The 20926-nt window shown below is 51.3% G+C and overlaps 1 protein-coding gene across 4 annotated transcripts in view; it reads left to right on the top strand.

Annotated features, from left to right (window-relative positions):
- Nucleotides 1-20926, top strand: part of LAMA5 (laminin subunit alpha 5) — a 79599-nt gene that overhangs the window by 44656 nt on the left and 14017 nt on the right. For 2 of the 4 annotated variants that reach the window (XM_040650754.2, XM_015296659.4), the window contains 31 exons: nt 21-155; nt 1120-1254; nt 2781-2918; nt 3096-3148; nt 3377-3476; nt 4018-4070; nt 4473-4578; nt 5236-5335; nt 5574-5730; nt 7406-7544; nt 10330-10472; nt 10574-10680; nt 11340-11493; nt 12182-12342; nt 12895-13003; nt 13485-13582; nt 14110-14311; nt 14642-14768; nt 14977-15116; nt 15766-15881; nt 16136-16347; nt 16561-16765; nt 16978-17122; nt 17630-17770; nt 18142-18303; nt 18427-18528; nt 18612-18695; nt 19018-19248; nt 19794-19907; nt 20185-20312; nt 20495-20575. In XM_040650754.2, the coding sequence (XP_040506688.1) occupies nt 21-155; nt 1120-1254; nt 2781-2918; nt 3096-3148; nt 3377-3476; nt 4018-4070; nt 4473-4578; nt 5236-5335; nt 5574-5730; nt 7406-7544; nt 10330-10472; nt 10574-10680; nt 11340-11493; nt 12182-12342; nt 12895-13003; nt 13485-13582; nt 14110-14311; nt 14642-14768; nt 14977-15116; nt 15766-15881; nt 16136-16347; nt 16561-16765; nt 16978-17122; nt 17630-17770; nt 18142-18303; nt 18427-18528; nt 18612-18695; nt 19018-19248; nt 19794-19907; nt 20185-20312; nt 20495-20575 (4078 nt within the window). Of the gene's footprint in view, nt 1-20; nt 156-1119; nt 1255-2780; nt 2919-3095; nt 3149-3376; nt 3477-4017; nt 4071-4472; nt 4579-5235; nt 5336-5573; nt 5731-7405; nt 7545-7831; nt 7962-10329; nt 10473-10573; nt 10681-11339; nt 11494-12181; nt 12343-12894; nt 13004-13484; nt 13583-14109; nt 14312-14641; nt 14769-14976; nt 15117-15765; nt 15882-16135; nt 16348-16560; nt 16766-16977; nt 17123-17629; nt 17771-18141; nt 18304-18426; nt 18529-18611; nt 18696-19017; nt 19249-19793; nt 19908-20184; nt 20313-20494; nt 20576-20926 lie in introns of all 4 variants that reach the window. The other 2 variants (XM_015296661.4, XM_015296660.4) reach the window with 2 other exon arrangements.

Here is a 20926-nt window from a genome sequence, read left to right as displayed (position 1 = left end):
ATGTTTTGCCTCTGTTGCAGTGTGTGGCTGCAGTGCTGTTGGGACGCTGCCAGGAGGCTGTGACTCCTCTGGGAGGTGTTTCTGCAAGGCCGAGTTTGCAGGGCCACGGTGTGAGCAGTGCAGCTCCGGGCACCACTCCTACCCCCACTGCTATGGTAAGGACCCGCTGCAGCAGCAGAGGGATGGGAATGGCCTCGTGTCAGGGTGTTCTGTCTCCCCAAAACATCTGTCAGGGGAGGTATTCACTGCAGCTGAAGGAGAACAAGCTGGGGCCGTGCTGGCAAGGCAGCTGAGGACCACATCTGGTGGTTTCCTTGTGTGAGGATGTGCAGCTGAATGCAGAAGAAAGAAGCCCCCCCAGCTCCCTGCTCAAAGTGCATCAGCTATAAAAGTTGCTTGAGTGTGCCTCAAGTTTGAGTTATTCACATGGGACATTTCAATGAGCATTAACACTCAGTTCCTGCTGGTCTGTCACGTTCCCCAAAACATGCCTTTCTTTGGAGAATGTCAATGCTTCTCAAAATCACCCATGTGATTTGCAGTAAGAATTTGGCAGGTTTGTTCTGGAGGGCATGGATCGTGCCAGAGCCTGGAGGAAGAACAATTCTTATTAGTCAAACTTCCTCATCACAACCCAGCTGCGACTGAATGTCCCAGCTTACACCTTCTTGTCTCTCTTTAGTCCATGGGTCTCCAACCTTCTGGCTCACCTGGGGTGCACTGGGTGATGTGTAATTGCATGGGACCATATATAAAACATATAATATAGTTAATGTCTATAAGTAGCAAAACTTTTTCTAATTTATGTTTTGTTTTTTTAATTAAAATGTTAAAAAAGAGAGCAAAAAAACATTAAACTGATGGGTTGGACACGTGCCTTAGTGTACCAACATGCTGAGGGAGCACTGAATAGGCTGTAAAGAAAAAAGTTCACCACCTCTCCGGGGCATTTTCCTGCTATGGCTGTGACTCTGGATGAAAGTATTCCCCATCTCTCTGTGGAATTAAGAAATGAATTCATCTGTGATGTAAATAACCAATCCCTGTGGGATTGACTGACAATTCAGATCAGTAGAGCTTGGCCATGGTTCAGGTGTTTCATCAGTCCTGCTCTTCCAGCTTGCTCCTGCGACTCCCGGGGTGCTGTGGACAACAACTGCAGCCCAGCTGGCCAGTGCCGATGCCATGTGAATTTTACGGGGCACACCTGCAACCAATGTGCCCTGGGCTTCTACGGGTACCCCAGCTGCACACGTGAGTAACCATCCTTGTGAGAGGATCTTAGGGGGAGGATGGGGAATAGCTGCTGTTACTGGCTTAGTAATGGTTTCCCTTTCTGTAATGCAGCTCCAGGGGTTATATATAAATATAACCGGCTCTTGCAGCAAAAATCAATTCTCTTGTGCACAGTTCACCTGGCTATCTCATCTGATAGGCATGCTCTGTAATGAGGAAACATCTCTAAGGAATGCTTCCCCAGAGGCTGTGCAGTTTTGTCTCTCCAAGCTCGTTGTCACTAACAGCAGGAGCTCGGGTCTGTCTGGTTGGTTGGAAATAAAATTGTCTGGATATATGGCCTGTGAAACAGACCTACAGAAAATGAATTGGTTCAGATGCCCTCTCTGAAAGATCAGGATTTGGGGTTTCATGTCAGCCCCAAATTCAAAGAGCTTTCCAGTGACTTCCCTGGGCACTGTATAGCTCCTGCTGATGCCAGGGCTGAGCTCTGGTTACTCTGAATGGCCCTCTCCAGCTCTGGGCAGTGTCCCTTTCTCCCTACTGTCGGCAGCCTGACTGGAAGCCAGATGTATTCTTATGTCTCCCAGCAAGAATTTACTGCTCATTAAAAAATAATCTGTGATACCATTTCCCTGAAGCAACAAAAGAGCATCATCACCCTCTTGCACCATACTAAATGTAGATGCCTGAGCTGCAGCCAGCTGGCAGAGCACTCCTTGCAACTGCTGATGCCGGCAATATGCCTTTGAAGAGGTTGGAGGCACGGCTGAAATGGTCTCATAGGAATTCAGTAGTCGTTTTTTTTCCTTCTCTCCTAAAGCAGCATCCAGATTGCAGAGGTGTAGAGGAATCGCGGCAAGGAAAGAAGAGGAATAACTGGCTTTTAAAAAACTCTGTTGTTTAATTAACAGTGCTTTGCTGTACCCATGTCTCCCTTGGCATGAGAGCAGGGAATTGAGGAGTGCTGGCTGTGCCAGGAGGGCAGGAGCAGCTCCCCAGCAGCTCGCTGACCTTTCAGGCGATACGGCAGCAGGATGGCTGTGTGGTTTGCAGGAGGCAGGTTGTGCAGGAAGCACAGAGCCACCACTCTGCCGTTGCCCCCAGCAGTGCCATGGCTGTGCATGGTCCTGTGCTGCAGACCTGCTGCCCACATGCACCGTGGCTGAGTATTGCTCCTTGGAGTCTGGGTGCAAAGGAGCTTTTGCAGATCTGTTGTTGCTTGCTGATCTTTTTGGAATGAGATCACACATTCCCCTTTTCTTTAACCAAAACTTCCGCCCCCCCCCCCCCCCGCCCCTGAAAAACAGATAGATGTACGTGAATGGCTCTGATAAAAAAATGTGAAAACATTGTTTTTCTTAAAAGATTTTTTCCTTTTTAACTAGAACAAAGAATGAGTGCATCTGTTATTTATAACCTGTTTTTGACTACTTCAGTGATGGTGAAGGTCAGGCAGACAAAAGAGGTTGCTGGAGGGAGGCCTTGAATGCAGGAGTCACTGTGCCCTGCAAGCCCAGCAGTTCCTCTCCCCTCTTTTGCAGCCTGCCAGTGCTCCAGGGAGGGCTCTCTGCACAGTACGTGTAACCAGGAGACGGGGCAGTGCAGCTGCCGGCCCAAAGTGACAGGGCTGCGCTGTGACAGCTGCGTGCCGGGTGCCTATGGATTTCCACACTGTGAAGGTAGTAGCTCCCTTCTCCTCCTGGGGCAGGGACCCTGGGGTCCTGGACATGGTGTGGTGCTGGTAAATGGGATGTCGTTCCCTAACAGCTATGTCAGGGAAGAAATAACTGCTTTGAGGAGCAATCAGGATGTGAGTTGTCTCTTTATAAATCCCTCCTTGTGCCTCTCTTCTCTAGTGGGCTCCTGTAACCCAGCTGGGTTAGTGACTGCAGATCCCTCGCTGGCCCCAGTGAGTATCATCAGATGAACCTGCCCAACCTCTGCAGGCCATTTCATTTCATTTCATTTCATTTCATTTATTTATTTATTTGCATGATCCCTCTTTTTCTCGCTTGGGCCAAATCGTTCCTAAAGCACAGTTCTAGAAGCAGCCGTTGCTCACTCTCGGGTAGCAGACACTATGTTCAGCCACTGTTATGCAAATTCTCACCTGCTCTTTTCTCCTCCATTTCTCCAGGGCTCTTGTGCATGTCGGGCATACGTTGAAGGCCCAGCTTGTGACAGATGCAAGCCCTTGTACTGGAACCTGACTCCAGATAACCCTTATGGCTGCACGAGTAAGGAAATGGCAAATGCACAACCCCAGAAAGTCCTTTCCACACTGTAGTGGTACAAGGTTCAAACCCAAGCCAGTGGGGACCACCACTGTTTGATGGAAGTGATATCTTTCCTTCCCTCTTACTGTGAGATATGTCAGTGCTGGAGGTGTCTGGGACACCTCTTGGAGAGAGGGAAGGCTAGAGGCTGGAGCTTTTTGCTTGGGGTGGAACACAGAACTTGTGCAATGAGTTGTGCCATTCTCAGCCCTCCCTGAAGACCTTGCACACTTAGACTTTCATGGCCCAATGTGAAGAAAAGTCTAGTGTCTTTGACAGTTGTATCTGCAATGGAAACTCATGGTGCAACGGTAACTCAAATGGTAACCATGTCCAAAATGAAAAGTGTGCCCTTGTACAATGCTACCCTTTACTTGACCAGCTCCCAGGTCCTATTATCCCAGGCAGCATTCTTTGGTATGGTGGGTAATGATCACCCATCACACTTCTTCTCAGGTGCTGAATGCTCTTCTGACTTTCTTGTTCATCTTCCCCTCTCCAGGCTGCAAGTGTGAGACCAAGGGCACCATCAGTGGAATTGCAGAGTGTCAGCAGGTGGGTTTGCTCCTCTCTGCCTCCAGGCACCTCTGAATCTGCGCTGTGTTGGGCGTGTTTCAGCTCTGTCTCTTCCAGCAGCTGCTGGAGACTCCCATCCTGACGCTGAACTCTCAAAGGTCACACCACAATCTGTGCTTGCATGACAACACAGGATTAAGACCTGTCATAAATTAGGCACCTAAATATTTCTGGGTCTGGCCCAGGATGCCTGGATTTTTGTTTGCCTGCATTTTTGGGCAGTTGCACTTATCTGGCCCTTATCTGGCCCACCCACACACAGGAAGCATGAAACTCACAATGTTCCTCCAGCACCTCTGACTAGAACCCACGTAGCTGAGTAATGGCTCAGCCATGAGGAGCAATGAGAGGGAATCAGCTCCCATCCCTGCTCTCTCCTAGGGCAATGGGCAGTGCTTCTGCAAACCGAACACCTGTGGACAGTTCTGCTCAGCATGCAAAGATGGTTACTTCAGTATGGAGAACACAAATTACTTTGGCTGCCAAGGTGAGTCCCCTTCTGACATGTCAGGTGAAGGAGGGGAGCACACGGGCTGGCCCTGGAGAAAGTGTCTGCATGCCGCAACTGACTGGTGGCCTTGGATAGAAGGAACAGATGTCCCACTTCTTTCTTTTCAGCATACTGTGCCTAGAACATGTGCTGGATCTTACTGGGTATCTGGAGACCCAAATTCATGCTTTTACCACTGGTGGACAAAGGTCCGTAAGGCTGAGGGATAGGAACCTGGTGGTCGTGTCCTCGCAGCTGTACCCCTTCCTCCTACTGGGAGCAGGTGGACATGGACACGTAGGGTTGGCTGCACTCCATCATGACCATGGGAAGAGGGGATGGAGGAGATCCGGCCGCTGTCGGCCAGCCCACACGGTCCCGGAAGGGTTGGGAAGAGGGAACAAGGCCGGTGCGGTGCCTGGCTGTGAGGGCTTGCAGGCCTCGTTCCTCCTGCAGCCTTCGGCCGTCTGCAAATAGCTCAGCGCTGAGGTGGAAGAGGAGCTGATCCAACTGGGGCCAGGGCCAATATGAAAACGGATACAATGGAATAAAAATAGTGGCCCCAGCCTCCTCGCCCGCTGGGGTGCGCCTTTGATTAGGGACCAGGAGCTCGTTAGCGTGGTGGGAATGTAAACAGGCACTTCCTGCCCACAGGCTGCCGCTGCGACGTCGGCGGGTCGCTGGGGCCATCCTGCGAGGAGCGGAGTGGAGCCTGCCGCTGCCGGCAGAACACGCGTGGGCCCACCTGCACTCAGTAAGCTGCACCTTGGGACCCTGCCTCATGCCCATCCCTTGGGGCTGGTGCGTCCTGCATAGGGACCTGGTCATCTGGGTGGCAGCCGTGTGTTGGCTGAGGTGTCCTCCTGCCTACATGAAGGCGTGAAGTGTCTGAAACTAGCACCTCAAAAGGCTAGAGGGGCCGGGGGTTGAGCTGGGTGAGTCCAGAGCCTTTCCCTCCAGATAAAAGTAACGGTGCTCCTTCTCTTCCCCAGACCCGTGCGGGACCATTATTTCCCTGACCTTCACCACCTGAAGTTTGAGCTGGAGGAAGGGACCACGCCAGCCGGCCGGGCCGTGCGCTTCGGCTACAACCCGCTGGAGTTCGAGGGTTTCAGCTGGCGAGGATACGCACAGATGTCCTCCATCCAGGTACGCTGGGTGGCTCCGTCCCAGCCCGGCTCCCCTTAGGGAGGACGCAGCCAGCAGAAAGCAGACGTGCTTTTGGCACACATCTGTTGCCCCAAGCGCTTCTCAGAGCCACGTGACAGCCAACATAAACAGCACAGTGTATATATAGCCTGTTTGTGGAGATATTTCCTGTAGTTCTGGGGGCGGCATAGACTGATGAGGGGAAAGATCCTAAACTGGGAGTCCCCTGACATCCTAATCCGGTCAGACAAAGGTGGTCGCTTGGCGATTGCTTACAGGGATGTCTATAAACACTGTCTCGGGGTTTCCTTGTGGCTATTTCCTCTGACTCTGCTCTTTCTTGCAACTTTCCGTGTAACCTTCTCACCCTCTTCCAAAAATAAAGCAGATTCTTTGCTGCCATATTCAGCTTAGACCTCAGCCTCGGCTCTTGCTGGTAGATGGTTTGCCATAACTATGATTTACACTAACCTGGAGTTGTCTAAGCCCCAGAGATGAAGTTGTTTCATCTGTTGACTCTTTTATTTCTCATTGGATTCCTCTTCTGCATGGCACCTGCTGAAGTGTCACCTGTATGTGCGTTTGGGGATGGAGAGCAGGACAGTTGTTCTCTGACAGTCTTGTCCCATTTAAGGTTCCTTATTCTGATATGTGTACTTTCAGTTTTCTTTACTTTTTTTCACACTTAAGTGTAATAACAGAGAGGCCAGAAGCGTTGACTCTTTTCCATTGAATTTGTACTTAGGAGCTAGGCAGCAAACTACTGTAGGTGCCCTTGAGAAAACTCTAGCCTTGAAGTTTAAGGATGATGCTCAAGCTCTTGGCTTTGTTTTGCATCCAATGCTGGCACCAAGATAGAAATAGGCCTTGATAGAAGGGCAAGTTCATGGTTTTCTGCTGGCAGTTCTCTCCTGTAGTTTGCATTCTACAAGGTCTTTCCAGTTTGTTCTCCTGTGGGTGTATAACTGCTGCTCCCAGGAACACAACCCTCCTTAGGAGTCTCCCCAGGCATGCCCCCTGCTTTCCACCATAAGCAGAGGGATATTCAAGCAGGTGTTTAGATCTCTTTAAAATCAGTAGGACCTAAAGCATCTGTTTAACTCATGTCTTCCCATGCAGTATCCAGATAGGTGGAGGACTGATGCACACTCAGTGGCACATTCCCTCGGCACCAGTAGTTCGTAGCCTTGCAGTTTCCTGGGGATGAGGAATGAACTCCATTTGCAGCCTTCTCTGTAGGCATCTTATCAGAGATGTGGAAGCGCAAGAGCAGTGGCCTCAGCATCTGCTACCTGCTAGCTGGTTATGTCACAAAGCCCAAAAGCATTATGTAGATAAGAAAAGCAAGGATTTCTTAAAACCTCTCCTCTGACTTGGCACGTGTACCAGGCTAGCCGAACAACCCTGCTGTGCCAGAGTACCTTCCAGACGTGGTCAGAGGCTTCCCACCCCTTCCCGCAGGCAGCTTGCGTGCTCTGCAGGCAGCCCTGGAGGGGACGGCATCATGAAGTGCCTGTGCTGGGGCTGTAGGGCCAGGGTGCTTGTCTTCTCCTTGCTCTGTGGCATGTCGCTTTGGGAGCAGTGAGCCAAGCGGCTGCGCTTGGGCTGGTGGCTGTCAGTGGTGGAGGTAATTGAAGGTGTGCTCTGCTTCTCTCCCCTTTCTCTCTCCCACCAGCCCAAGGTAGTGGTGACTCTCAATGTGACCTCCCCCGACCTCTTCCGCCTCGTCTTCCGCTACGTCAGCCGGGGGTCCGCCATTGTTGAAGGGAGGGTCTCGGTCGTTGAGGAAGGAAAGTTTAATATTTGTGGCAACTGTAAGTGCATTTTTCACTTCTAGACTAACTCAGAGCATCCCACGCTGCGACACTGCTCCTCTGCCCCTTCTCCTGTCTGAGGTGTGACCGTCCCAGGTGTGCCCATCCTGAGTGTGCCCATCCCAGGTGGCTGGCCAGTGCCGTGCCATGGGATGGTGGGGAGGGGGAAGAGAGGCAGGCAGGCAGGCAGGTAGGCAGGTGGGTGAGGCTCCCCTGCAGAGCAGGTGAGTGGCCAGGAGCTGGCCTCCCAGTGACGTGTGCCCCATGTGCTTTTTTGCTTTTTGCAGAATAAAATCAGAGTCACTGTAAACGTGAAGGAGGCAGAGCTCTATCTGTTCCATGTCATCCTGAGGTATATTAATTCAGGAGGGGCCACAGTATATGGCAAAATTACAGCTTATCAGCCACGAAGGAGAGGTAAGGATCCCAGACTGCTCTGCTCCCCTGCACCATCGCCACCTCCTCCCCATTCCAGGCAACCTTCTACATCATCCTTTCCAGAAGACACTTCCATATGGCTTTATCTGTTTACCTTCCAACTCAAAGGCTGATTTGAGCCTATAGCCTCCTTTATTTAGCACAGCTGTAGAAAGCTGATCTCCAGTTCTGGGGCTACACATTGAGGACTGTTATCAGTCAGACTATTGTTGGATAAGGCTGCTGTACAACTAGATACAGTCTCTCCAGCAAGGGGCAGAGTCACCCCAGCGCCTCAGGCAGAACTGAGCTGAGCTTCCACAAAACCAGAATCTGCCAAGTGCTGGCAATGGGATCCAAACTTTGGCAGCTGGACGCAGTCTTGGCAGCTACTCTGATGTGTGCAAGCTTGTCCTTGCTTTGTGTATCTCCTAAACCAGGCTGCTGGCATCACAGGCTTTGGAAGTGACTTGAAATTGCATGTTATACAGGCAATGCACTCCAGTGATTAGCTTCTTACCAAGACAAAAGCTGCTGAAGAGGAAGAAGAGTAACTAAAAGGTGGCTGAACAAGCCTAGAGACCTGGGCATCATTATTTTGGGAATCAGTGTGAGCAGAATTGTGTGGGTGCAGACCTGAAGCCATGCAAATACCCTAGGGCACAGCTGGCTGATTGATTTTGCCTCTCTGTTAACCGTACAGCCACATTATCCTGCTGTACTTTCACAGTATGAGGTTGTTGACATCGGCAAATTAATTTATCCATATGTGAAGTTCTGTCCTCTTTCTTGAGTTGACATAGAAGATGTTTTGCTTTTGATCTGATATACAAAGTTTGAAATGCCAAGATTTGTTTTTTTGGAGGGGAAAAATAGCTGGTAATTTTAAGGCCAGCCATATTACACAGCAGAAAGCCAAGAGAAGCATGAATGACGCTCATGCTTGAGGATCCCACTGAAGGTCAGGAAGTATTTGAACTGTCCTGTCCAGCAGCAGAGCTAATTTGCCCCATGATGTGCTTCTCTCCTTGCTCAGAAGCAGCGTTTGATTTTTTTAGTGTTGAAAGGCAAACTGCCGGACTGCTACACCAGCAAAGGGATCCGGGAGAGCAGCTTCCTTCATAGGCTAAATTGGCCTGAGAAATGCTGGGCCGCCTTCTGCCTGGGTGGAATGGGCAAGCGGTAAAGGACAAGCAGCCTGGAAAGAAGATAAAAGGTCATATTTGACCATTTAGTCTCTCTCTGTTTGAAGAAGATGAGCAAGATGTGGCTTGTGTAAAGGGAAGCCTTTTCCAAGCATATGGTTTACTGGCCAGTTTTTCCCACTCCACCTCCACAACCCGTCTGAGTTTGAGTTGTGTAATCTCTCAAAGGAGTCCTCTCAAACTTCAGCTCGTCGAGAAATCCGCCCTGTGACCTATTCAGGGAAGTCTCTTCATTCCTCACATCCTCACCTTTGCTTCCCATCTGAGAAAGTGAGAGCTTGGCCCCAGCTGAAGCCAGGCCGTTGCAGATCTAGCACACACGAGAAGAGGCTGATTCATCCCAGCAGCAGCAAAAGCCCTTGCTTTAGCTTCTGACCCCGTGCAATTTGCCTTGATGTCCATGCACCATACCGAGACAGCCAGCGTGTGACATTCTCCACTTCTTCATGTCATCTGCTCCCCATGCAGCCATACTCAGTGAATCCCTCTTAATCATGAGCTTAAAAACCCTCCTGAGACTGTGGGCAGGCACAGTCTGCTTCTAGATGCTCTTCTGTTTTTTCATTCAAAGTTAATGAATGGAATGGTTACAGAAATTTGTCAGCTGAGCCAAGGAGCTGTTTAGCTGCAATCCTGTTGGTTAAAATCATTATCTAAGTCTCAGTCTATGGCTGACAAGGACAGGAGCACAGATTGGGAGTCTGAGAGTATGCAAGAAGACAGTTAACTTGCCTGTGGACTTGGGATAAGAATATCCCTAAAGAAAAATGTATCTGGGCAATTCTTTTTGTCTGTCTTAAAATTAATTCTTCACAAATGAGTTCCTTTTCTAGCAGGAAGAATGCTCTTTGGCATGTAATACTCTGCGCTTTGCAGTCCAGGTATGCAGAGCACACTGTGAGAGCTGTGGATTAGCGTTAAGGATTACAGTGATTTTAATATTTTCCTCCTGCTAAGCTACCGAGTAGATTCTCAGAGCAGATGTCTCTATTACAGCTCACTGTGGGATTGTGGTGCATCTTACAGCAGCACCAAGAGAGCAGCGGCCCAGGGCTCCCTGCTGTGCTACAGAGCTGCTCTCCTGAGTGCAGCGTCTGATTTGCAGCCCCAGATTTTTCATCCCCCCCCAGTGCCTTCACAGCCTCTTGTCCCTCCCGCTCCAGGTACAGAGCAGAGCAAGCAGATTGTCTTTGCTCCCAGCACGGAGCCAGCCTTTGTCACCGTCCCCCAGAACAGCTTTGGGGAGCCCTTCGTACTCAACCCCAACACGTGGTCTCTGATTGTCGAAGCAGAGGGTGTGCTGCTGGTAAGGACCAGCCCCTGTGTTTGATCCACCATGAGGAGCTTCAGCAGCTCTGCAGGGGCAAATGTCCCACATGGAACTAACTCTCCTTTTTCTCTGCCTAGGACTATCTGGTTTTGCTACCCAGCTCATACTATGAAGCTCCAATACTGCAGCTAAAGGTCACGGATCCGTGTACATACCAGCCAGCCCCAGAACAAGCCACCCAGAAGTAAGAATCTCCATATCTTTGTGCCATGTGGTACTCGGCTCATCTTGGCCTGGGGTTAAGAAAAATATACAGTGTACATTCAGTGAAGGTCTGGATGCAGTATTACAGCTTTGTGGAGCACTTGCCATGGTTGATAAAGTCTGCTGAGCCTGCACTGACCCAGAAAGCCAATGCACAGGTCGCCTCATCCATGGCACAATCAATCTGTGTGTTCTTATGGGCCCTGAAGATCTAACACAGTAAGACCATAGCTCTTTCCTATGGTAGGATGCATTCCCAGTGTCTTATATGTCAGTCAATAACACTGGAAAATGGCTACAAGTTAATGTTTGCTGGACTATTTAAAATGAATGGGCAGAGTCTGGTCAGTGCTTAGGGCATCTCAGTGCGTCTGCTTGTGCTGCCCACGACCCCTCTGTCCATGCTGGCAGGGAGGCTGGGTGTGATATGGACATCACCCATCCCCTCCACTACAGCAGCACTCCCCAGCGTAAAAGCACATTGCAAGGGGAGAAGTTTTTTGTTCTGACTGTCCTTGCTGGTCCCATAACATGTGGTAACCAGATATGCTTCTTGGGGCAGCAGAGTTCACACGGGTGCCCTTGGCTCTTACAATTGTTATGTAACAACAGCTCTTTTCAAATTCTTAATGCTTTTAGCTGCCTCTTGTATAAGTACCTATCTGTGGATGGCTTCCCTGCTGTGGCAGGGGTGGGTGCAGTGTGCAGGCTGGACAACCGGTTACCCAGAGGCTGCCCCACGGAGCAGCTCACCCCTGCCCATCCTCGGATGGCGATGTGCAGCGGCAATGACGTGAGTAGCACTTCTGCTTCCTCCCTTGCATGGTGGCAGTCATCTCTGCACCGTCTGGTGCTCTGCACACACCTGGGCAGGTTATCAGAAGGATGTTGCACCCAAGTGCACCTCAGTTGCTCCATTACTGTTGGAGCTGTGTGCTTGCATGCCCTGTTGCTCAAGACCAAAAGCAGTGTCTTGCATGCAAGCAGCTTACAAAGACGTGTGGTACATGCTAAGAGCCATCACATCTTCCTCAGTCCCCTGCAGCCCTGGCTTGTAGCCCTAGAGTGTTCTCTGAGAGCCTAGAGCATGCAGGTAACAGAAGTGAAGATAACTCTGCAGACAGCTGAACACAGGGACACAAACCTCAAGGTGTAAAGCTGGAACGAATCACCCCAAGCAAACAAGTAGCACGTGCTTCTGAGTATGGCTTGTTCTGCCCTGTTTCATTCAGCAGCAACTGCTGCACGGGGACAAGGGGAGATTGATTTGAGGACCAGAGCTGTGAACACCTTTTAATTCATGATCACTTGAAATGCCACAAAGGAATGCCATTGTGTATCTTTTCCCATGAGGGGTGCAAACAGCAGTGGGGTGCAAACTCCAGTGTTTGCTGCAGAGGATTGGTAACACAGGCATCACATGTACTCGCTATGGGGGGTGAGACAGGAGCTCCCCCTCCAGCTGTGTCTCTGTTCTCCAGGTGGAAGTCCAGCTGTCACTGCCTATTGCCCAACCTGGAAAATATGTGTTGGTGGTGGAGTACGCCAACCCCAATGCTTTGCATCCGGTGGCCGTTGCCATCAGCTCACCGCACTTAGCCATGCAGCAGGGCACGTTCACCTTCTACCCGTGTGTCTACAGGTATGGTGAGCTCTGAGAGAGTAAGTTCAGTCCCCTGTGACCTGGCTAGGGCAGACTTCCTTGCTTGAGCTTTTCCTACCTTATGGCATAAACAAAGCAGTGCTGCAGTGTTGTATATCTAAGCTGTCCAAACTCATTCTAACTGGATATGGATTTTACAGACTGGCTGTGCCTGGGAACTGCATGGCATCCCTGGCAGGTTATCATGCCAACGTAGTTTTGTAATACCTCTGCCAAGTGGCCTATTGCTCCCATTTGCGACTGGGTACATTGGTAGGGGCCCTGGTTTGGGGAATGACATACAAGCAGGTTTATTGGAGCCACTGGTGAAGGTCAAACCGTGCCCCTAACTATAGAAGTGTCTGACTTCAGGCTGCAAACTTTGCAATGGGAAACAAATGTCTGAGGTGTCCTTGGGAAACCTGCCAGAAAAGGCATCAAAAGATTTACAGGGACTTTGTCTAAATGCCTCCAGGACATATAGCTGGCGAGACAAGAAATATGTCACGACCCTGCTCAAGGCTGGCCTCAAAATCTATGTTTGTCTCACAGTTTCCTTTGTCGAGGGGTTGCTGTGGATTCCCAGAGCAGATTGGCAACTTTTGAACTTACCTCGGAGGCCACGATTCGGTTCATCGCTGACCTGGCTGACTTCTTCCTGGTGAGGCTCCCTATGAGGGTTGCTGTTTGCAGGTTATGAGGAGGAGAGGTGGGAGCAGTGCCTGGCTGGCAGAAGGGCTTTCTGGCTCTGGTTTGGCTGGATGCTAGATCTCCGTCCATCTCATGTGCAGTCCAAGGTGAAGAGCGTGCTAAGTAGCATGTTTTGAAATAGATAGTTGGGTTTGGGAGAAGATGCTGACAGGAAGCTGCTCTTTGTGGAAGGAGCTCTGCAGCAACGTGACAGTGCTTCTTCCCACTTTACCTGGAGGCATTCGTGGTTGCTTAGATGGAGATAGAAGTGGAGCTCCTAAACACATTAGGGCTTGTACCAGGGAAGAAGGGGCAGGAAATAGGCATGACCTGTTATGTGTTAGCCAGTGTCTGATGAGAGGATGTTTGGTGCACTGATGGTGGACTCAGAAGCCACTGTAGGCTCCCAGAGGCTGTTATGTAACTGGATGTCTCCTTTCCATGCACGGCAGCACAAAGTGTACCTTGTTCCTGCTGAGCAGTTCACCATGGAGTTTGTTGAGCCGAAGGTGCATTGCATCAGTGTCCATGGCATGTTCTCATCCAATAGGTAAGAGAGTCTCAAGACCCTCAGGATTTTATTGTGAATGTGGCTGTAACTCAAAAGAGTTGCTTGCCCCACTTCCCTCAGCTTTGCAGCCTCTTAAGTTTTTGACCCAGCTAAAAGAAATCAGTGGCATAGGAGGCTGAGGTGAAGCACCTCTTCCACATCCACCAAGCAGGCAGTGCTGGAACAAGGGCTGGAAGCCAGGCTGCTGGCCCCATCCCTGGGCTCCGTGCTGCCTCCAGTGGCAGGTACTGAGCTGTCACCATGAATAAGCTTTTTTGCCCTTGCTCGCATACAGCAAGAGGTACTTGCTGTATTCTTGACACATATATATATAATATGTGCACAGGAATTAGCCTTCGCAAGGTTTTTGTCCTTACTGCTAAGCCTGTGTCACAGAGCTGCAGGTCCCAGTAAGACGCTCTCCCTCATCAGTCATGCTTCATCATCCTCCATGCATTACAGAGTGTGCTTTTCCTACCAGGATCCCCAAAGCCTCTCTCTTTGCATCCCATTCTCTCCTCTTGCAGCAGCTCCTGCATTCCCTCAAGGTTCCTAAAGCATTCCCAGTCGGTCGTTTTGGAGGGGGGCCAGGCTCTGCCTCTTGCCCCTGAAGTCCCTCTGGCTCAGGCTGTCCATGTGGCTCCAGCTGGGGTCCCACTGGAGCCTGCACCTCGGCCTCCCACTGCAATGGACTCCACCACAGAGCTCATCCTCCTACAGCCACCACAGGTAGCAGCATCAGCATGGGGTGGGCTGGATTTTTCCTTCTTTCTTCTGTAGCTTTAACAATTCAGCAATTAGCAGTTTTGGAATTTAACCAAGACTTTAACCTTGTCCCTGAAGCTGTAATTCCCACGGGCTCCTCTGTCTTACCTCCATTCTACCCTGCTTGGTTCTCTGGGCTCCCAGGAGCAGCTTTGCAGGTGGTACCATTAAGGGGGAAGAGTGGAGAGCTGGGAGGTAGATTCACCAGAAGTCTAACTGATATGGGACGGTTGGGTAATTGGGGCAGAAGTGACAGATGTGTTTTTTTGACTCTGTTCTTGTGTTTGGGGCCAGGCTGCTGTTGTGTTTAACAGCCGGATTCAGAACCTGGGGCGCTATGCTTTTGTTCTGCACTACTACCAACCCAACCATCCCACCTTCCCCGTGGAAGTGTTGATCAACGGTGGGCGCATCTGGCAAGGTGAGATGGGCAGAGTTCCAGGGAAAGCTTCTGGTGGGCAGAAGCCCTCAAAGAGGGGTCCCGGAAAGTTTTTCATGCCAAAGCCTAATGGCAAGTTCTCCAAGGATTGCAAATGTGAAGAAAGGCTGACTCGTCTCTTTGAAACCAGGAGGGCGTGATGGGGACTCCGAGGGAAGTGTGGGACCAATAGATTTGCTGTTTTTTTCAGGTCAGACCAATGCTACTTTCTGTCCACATGGCTACGGGTGCCGGAGCCTGGTAGTTGCTGAGGACCAGATTGTCCTGGATGTTACTGACAATGATCTGATGGTGGTTGTTCGAGTCCCGGAGGGCAAGCAGCTGTGGCTGGTGAGCATTTCTCCAGGTAGCTCCTGCTGGACCAGGCTCCAGCCACATGGCTTCAGCAGTGCTGGACTTTGTCCTTGGGGATTTCTGTGGCTGTGTCACCATAAGAACATTTCCCATCATCACTCAGTTCCTGAACCAGCTTAGAAAGGTGCAGTCTTCAGCATTAGTGTTGTAGAACTGAGGGTAGGATCCACAGAAGCAGGACCTGTATATGACGGTTATCCTTCGCTGTGTGGTTTTGACACCAAAGCAAGACCTTGGGCAGCAAACCCGCTGTGACCAAAATATGGGTAAATAGCTGAAAGGCAGGACAGGAACCCACATGTCTTCCTGTCTGGGAGTTTAAGATGACAGCAGATGCCTGTTATGTATTGAAGCACAGCCTGTGCTCCCCTTTTAGGTATTCTGCCAGTGAGGGTTATGAGTCACACCTCATGTGGAGCATTAGAGCAGAGGGAGCCCTATGGATAGACCACAACAGAGAGGTGGCCCCCGCTCTTTCCAGTACTCAGGCACCTTTGTGTGTTATATTATGTCCTGTGAGGGATGAACTGATGAGAAATTAATTGGACTTTTGAGTGAGCTTCATTTTGGATTGCATCCATCAGCTCAGATAAAGAGCCAGGCTCACCCATCTTGTCCTCTGCAGGATTACATCCTCGTGGTGCCAGAGGACAGCTACAGCTCTCAGTACCTGCAGGAGGAGCCCCTGGACAAGTCCTACGACTTCATCAGCAGCTGTGGCATTAACAGCTTCTACATCAAGTGAGGCGCTTGGCTTTGGATGGCTGCTGTGCTGTATGGGGGCTGCACACTCCTCGGGGAGCAAAAACATGTTCCCTTCACAGGGACTGTGGGGAGGTCTCTGTTTAATACTTTCCTTATGTAGTGACCAAACCTGAGGGTGTTTGGGAATGCTCTCCATCCCACCAATTTAGCACACGTTGATATAAGAGATCCTGCTGGATTTTGGGGTGGTGGGGAGGCTGTGTGACGATTCCTCCTGCCTTCCTCTGCAGTCCCAGCACATCGTCGAGGTTTTGCCGTGACTCCGCCATCTCGCTGTCCCTCTTCTACAACAATGGGGCACAGCCCTGCCAGTGCCATGAGGCGGGGGCACGGGGCAGCCAGTGCGAGCCCTTTGGTGGGCAGTGTCCCTGCAAGTCCAATGTCATCGGGCGAGAGTGCTCCCGCTGCGCCACCGGCTACTGGGGCTTCCCCAACTGCAGGCGTAAGTTGTCCTGTCTCCTGCCCTGCTTTCTGCAGCACTGACTGCTTGGCCTCTTTTGGGGCAAAGACAGAATTGGAAACGCTTGCATTTTCCAGCCCTGAAACGGCTTCAGGAAGGCAGCCCAGCCCCCTGCAGAGCCTCCGTTGCCCTGTGCCTTCCTTGGGTTGCGTGGCTCTTGCTTTTCCAAACACACCTCCTTTTTGTCTCTTGCAGCCTGTGACTGTGGGACACGACTCTGCGACGAGGTGACGGGGCAGTGCATCTGCCCTCCTCACACCCTGAAGCCAGAATGTGTTGTCTGTGAGCCCCAGACCTTCGGTTGCCATCCCCTCATCGGCTGTGAGGACTGCAATTGCTCGCAGCCTGGAGTGCAGGAGCTGACAGAGCTTGGCTGTGATGTGGACAGCGGGCAGTGCAAGTGAGGAAGCCCTGTCCCAGTGCAGGGCACAGCTGGCAGCATCTCTGGTTGCTGCTGGGGTGATCGGAAACACTGGAAGGGTGCGGGGAAGAAACGGGCAGGATAGGGAAATCCTTGTCAGCACTGTGCGCCTCCCAGCATGGATGAAGCTTTGCAAATGCAGCAGCATAAAGCATAGGTTTCTAATGCTGCGTCTTTTGCATCCTGCTCAGGTGCAAGCCCAATGTAATTGGGCGACGGTGTGACCTCTGTGCCCCTGGCTACTACCACTACCCCAGCTGTCGGCGGTGTGACTGCCATCCTGATGGCACCGAAGTGAGCGTGTGTGACCCGGTGACGGGGCAGTGTCACTGCAAGGTCAGTCGTCCAGTGCCTTCATGTGATGCATTTGTGCTTGGCTCGAGTCTCCTTGCTCTGACTGTACAGCTGGTTTAGCCTTGGGGCTGTGGGTGTTTGATTCCTGCTGGGCTGGGGGGTTCAGAACACCCTGACTTGCTTCTCCCCATCTTTCCTGGCTGCCAGGGCTCACTCACCAGGCTGTTCCTGGGCAGTCAGGCAGCCTGAACCGAGCCCTGTTGTCAGAGAATGATGCAGGTAAAGCTGTCAGCCCACTGTGAGCAGAGTAACTCAAACTGCTGCTCAGCTGCCTCCTGCTGCTTTGCAGGGCTCACAAGTGCTTAGTTTAAGTGGATTCAATGTTTGCTGGGTGGTGTGCTAGAAAACCTGTTTGGGCACTGCTTAATTGTCTTTCAGCATCATAGTGATGAACCTTGTTGGGCTTTGAACAGTCCTAGAGCCACCTCTGCCCTTTGCTTAGGCCCAGCAAGGAGCCTCTGATGCTATCGAGCTTTGCATGTCTTCCAGGAAAATGTGGAGGGCCCGAGGTGTGACCAGTGCCGCCTGGGGACGTTTTCTTTGGATGCCAGCAACCCCAAGGGGTGCACCAAGTGTTTCTGCTTTGGTGCCACCAATCGCTGCCGCAGTGCTGTGAAGTACCGAGCTGAGGTGAGGGATCAGCAGAGCGGCTGTGCTCCTTTCTTGGGTCTTCATTGTGCACTAGTCTTACCCTGCTGGAAGATACAGTGTGAAGAGTGTTATCTTTGTCCTACTATGCCCCTCTCCCATTTTCAGCCCTTTTCCTGGTCTCTGGAGTCTCAGAGGGTAGAAAGTCATGGATGGCATTTGGGGATTATGCCAGGCAAGGGTGGTGCTCAGTTTTCCAGTGGCTTCATCAGGATGTGTGTGAGGCTGTGACCCTGTTGGCATCTTTTCAGCCGCGCTGAGAATTGCTCTTCTAAGCATCAGCATCCAAATGCCTTCTGTAGCTCCTCCAGGGCACAAAGGGAGAAACACGTATGCTTGATCTTCCCCCGCAGTTCATCGACATGAATGGCTGGCTCTTGATGAGCAGTGACCGCCAGGAGGTGCCAACAGCCCTGAGCCTGCGGGAGCAGCTGCTCCGTGCTGATCTCAGGAACCTCCTGGATGCCTATCAGGAGCTCTACTGGGTTGCACCTAGCTCCTACCTTGGGGACCGGGTAAGAGCACGGCGGCAGCTGGACCAGCAGTCCTGCACATCCCTGACCCCACTCTCTGGTTGAGCATGGACAGCTCTGACTCAGGTCGCAGGTAGCAACTGATGCAACTTGGCTCTTCCTTAGGTTTCCTCCTATGGCGGCCACCTGCGCTACGAGCTTCACTCTGACCCACGGAGAGGTGATGTCTTCATTCCCATGGAGTCCCGTCCGGACGTGATCCTGAAGGTGCAGCATGAGCAATTCACCAGTGCCTCCTGCTAACGTGAGCAGGGTGAGGTGGTGACCAATGCCTTCCTTGCTTTTCTCAGGGAAATCAGATGAGCATCATGTTTCTAGAAAGCTCCTACCCTTCCCCAGGGGAGATACATGAAGGCCAGCTGCAGCTGGTGGAGGTGAGTTAGCACATTGAAATATACCAAGTGCACAGATGCTACTGAAAGGAAAAGACCAGCTTGTAGGTAGAAGAGAGCATTGCTTTGAGCTCAGTATTTTTTGGAAGGTCCTGTGTGGAGCCAGGAGTTGGATTTCATGATCTTTATGGGTCCCTTCCAACTTGGGAAATTCTATGATTTTTGATGGTGCCTTTTGCAGCAGAACCGGCTGTGAAAATCCAAGAACTGCTTTACCTGTGCAAAGGGAGCTGAAGGTTGGAGTGGATACCATAAAATAAGGGTTTGTTCTTCTTGCCAGTAATGTCAGATCTTTTCCCTCTAGAGTAACTTCAGGCACACGGAGACACACAACCCTGTATCGAGAGAGGAGCTCATGATGGTGCTGGCAAACCTGGAGCAGCTGCAGATCCGGGCACTCTTCTCCCAGCTCTCCTCCTCCGTGTCCCTGCGTCGTGTGGTCCTGGAGATTGCAACAGATACAGCTACAGGTGTCCCCGCAAGCAACGTGGAGTTGTGCTTTTGCCCAGCTAACTACCTGGGTGACTCCTGCCAGGTAGGAGCATGAGGAGCTCACGCTATTTAGGCAGAGAGCGGTTGAACAGCTGCAGACAGACACCCCTCATGCTTGCTGCAGGTGGCAGTCTGTGGGGTTTGGATCACTGAGCAGAGCAGTGGTGCCACACAGTCTGCTTGCAGGCCAACCCCTGAGGGTTTTAGTTTTGATCACAGCTCAGGTTGTGCCTGAGGAAGAAACAGCATCTCCCAAACTCCCCCGCACCGACCTGCTCACAGCTTCGCTCCTGCCACAGCACAGCACAGCTGGGGGATGTGTGCCAGCTGCATCTGGCCTCTTGGAGGGGACATACTGGGCAAATTTGTTGAAGACCTAAATCAAGTTCGTGCAGTACCTTGGAGGAGATCCTCTGCCTGGCCAGTTCTCTCTTACTGATGAGGAATAGAAAATCTTTGTTGTTGCTTTTAATCTCTTCTCCTTCAGTACAGCCCAGTGGGGATTCTGTCATGGCTATTAAATGGGTCTGTTTGCTTTGCCTGAATGTTTCAGGCTCTTTTTCACATCTCCTTCTGCTCTCTCCTCAGGAATGCGCTCCAGGTTACTACAGGGACACCAAGGGGCTATTTCTGGGGAAATGCATCCCATGTCATTGCAACGGCCACTCAGACCAGTGCCTGCCAGGGTCTGGGATATGCCTTGTAAGTAAACAGTGAGACAGCATGGCATTCTGGAGTTGGAAAGCTGGGGTTTGGAATCTGGAGTGGGGGATTTAAAAAGCTCTTCACATGCAAACTGGGCCAGTGGGACCATGCTTGAATTCGAGCTTTAGCTGTGTGTGCCATTTTGGGGGTGTTCCCCACTCAGGGTCACGTGGACTATAGTTCTGGGAAAGAAGAGGGACAGCAGCATCCAGATACCTGGTGGGGGTATTTCCTGCTGGCGGTGCTGAGCCCGCAGCATGCCTTGTCCTTGCAGAACTGCCAGCACAACACAGAGGGAGATCACTGTGAGCAGTGCAAGGATGGCTACGTGGGCAGCCGCAATGCCGACGGGAGCCTGCAGTGTGTCGGATGTCCGTGTCCTCTTTCCGTTGCCTCCAACAAGTGAGCACCCTTGAATGGGCTTGTCCCCACGTCAGAGCACTGGTTTGGCCCTGGGGATGTCCCATTGTCTGCCTTGTCCCTGGATGCACTCCTGCTCCCTAGCAGTCCACACCATGGTGTCAGTGCCTTGGCACCACTTCAGGTGATAGCTGCACTTTCCCATTCACCCCTTGTTGTTTCAGTTTCGCCATTGGTTGTGTGCACAAGGGCTCCAGCACACAGTGCCTCTGCAAGCCTGGCTACGCTGGACCCAACTGTGAGCGGTAAGGAGGATGGCACCTCTGTTTCTTGGGCCACGGCCCCATGCTAGTCCCATGCAGCCACTGCTGTGGCAAAGGAGATGTCCTAGTAGAGACTGCAGTAGAAAATAGCTGGCTTTGCCTTGAGTGTGCTTTGCTCAAGCAGGATCTCATTCAGTCCCTTTCAGATGCACATACCCCATTGCTGTCTCCGGTGCTGATATATTTTGTTACTGTGGTTGCATTGGTTAGCTGTGCTTTGCCTTGACTTGTAGCCTATGATAAAGACATCTTTCTGGGGTATCATAGTGCCAAACACAAAGTGCTTTGAAATCCCAGAGTGTTGCATCAATTACAGTCATCTTAGATGCCCTC

Source organism: Gallus gallus, chromosome 20, assembly GCF_016699485.2.
Source record: "Gallus gallus isolate bGalGal1 chromosome 20, bGalGal1.mat.broiler.GRCg7b, whole genome shotgun sequence".
In the NCBI taxonomy this organism is placed as follows: Eukaryota; Metazoa; Chordata; class Aves; order Galliformes; family Phasianidae; genus Gallus; species Gallus gallus.
This window is presented reverse-complemented; position numbering and strand designations above follow the sequence as displayed.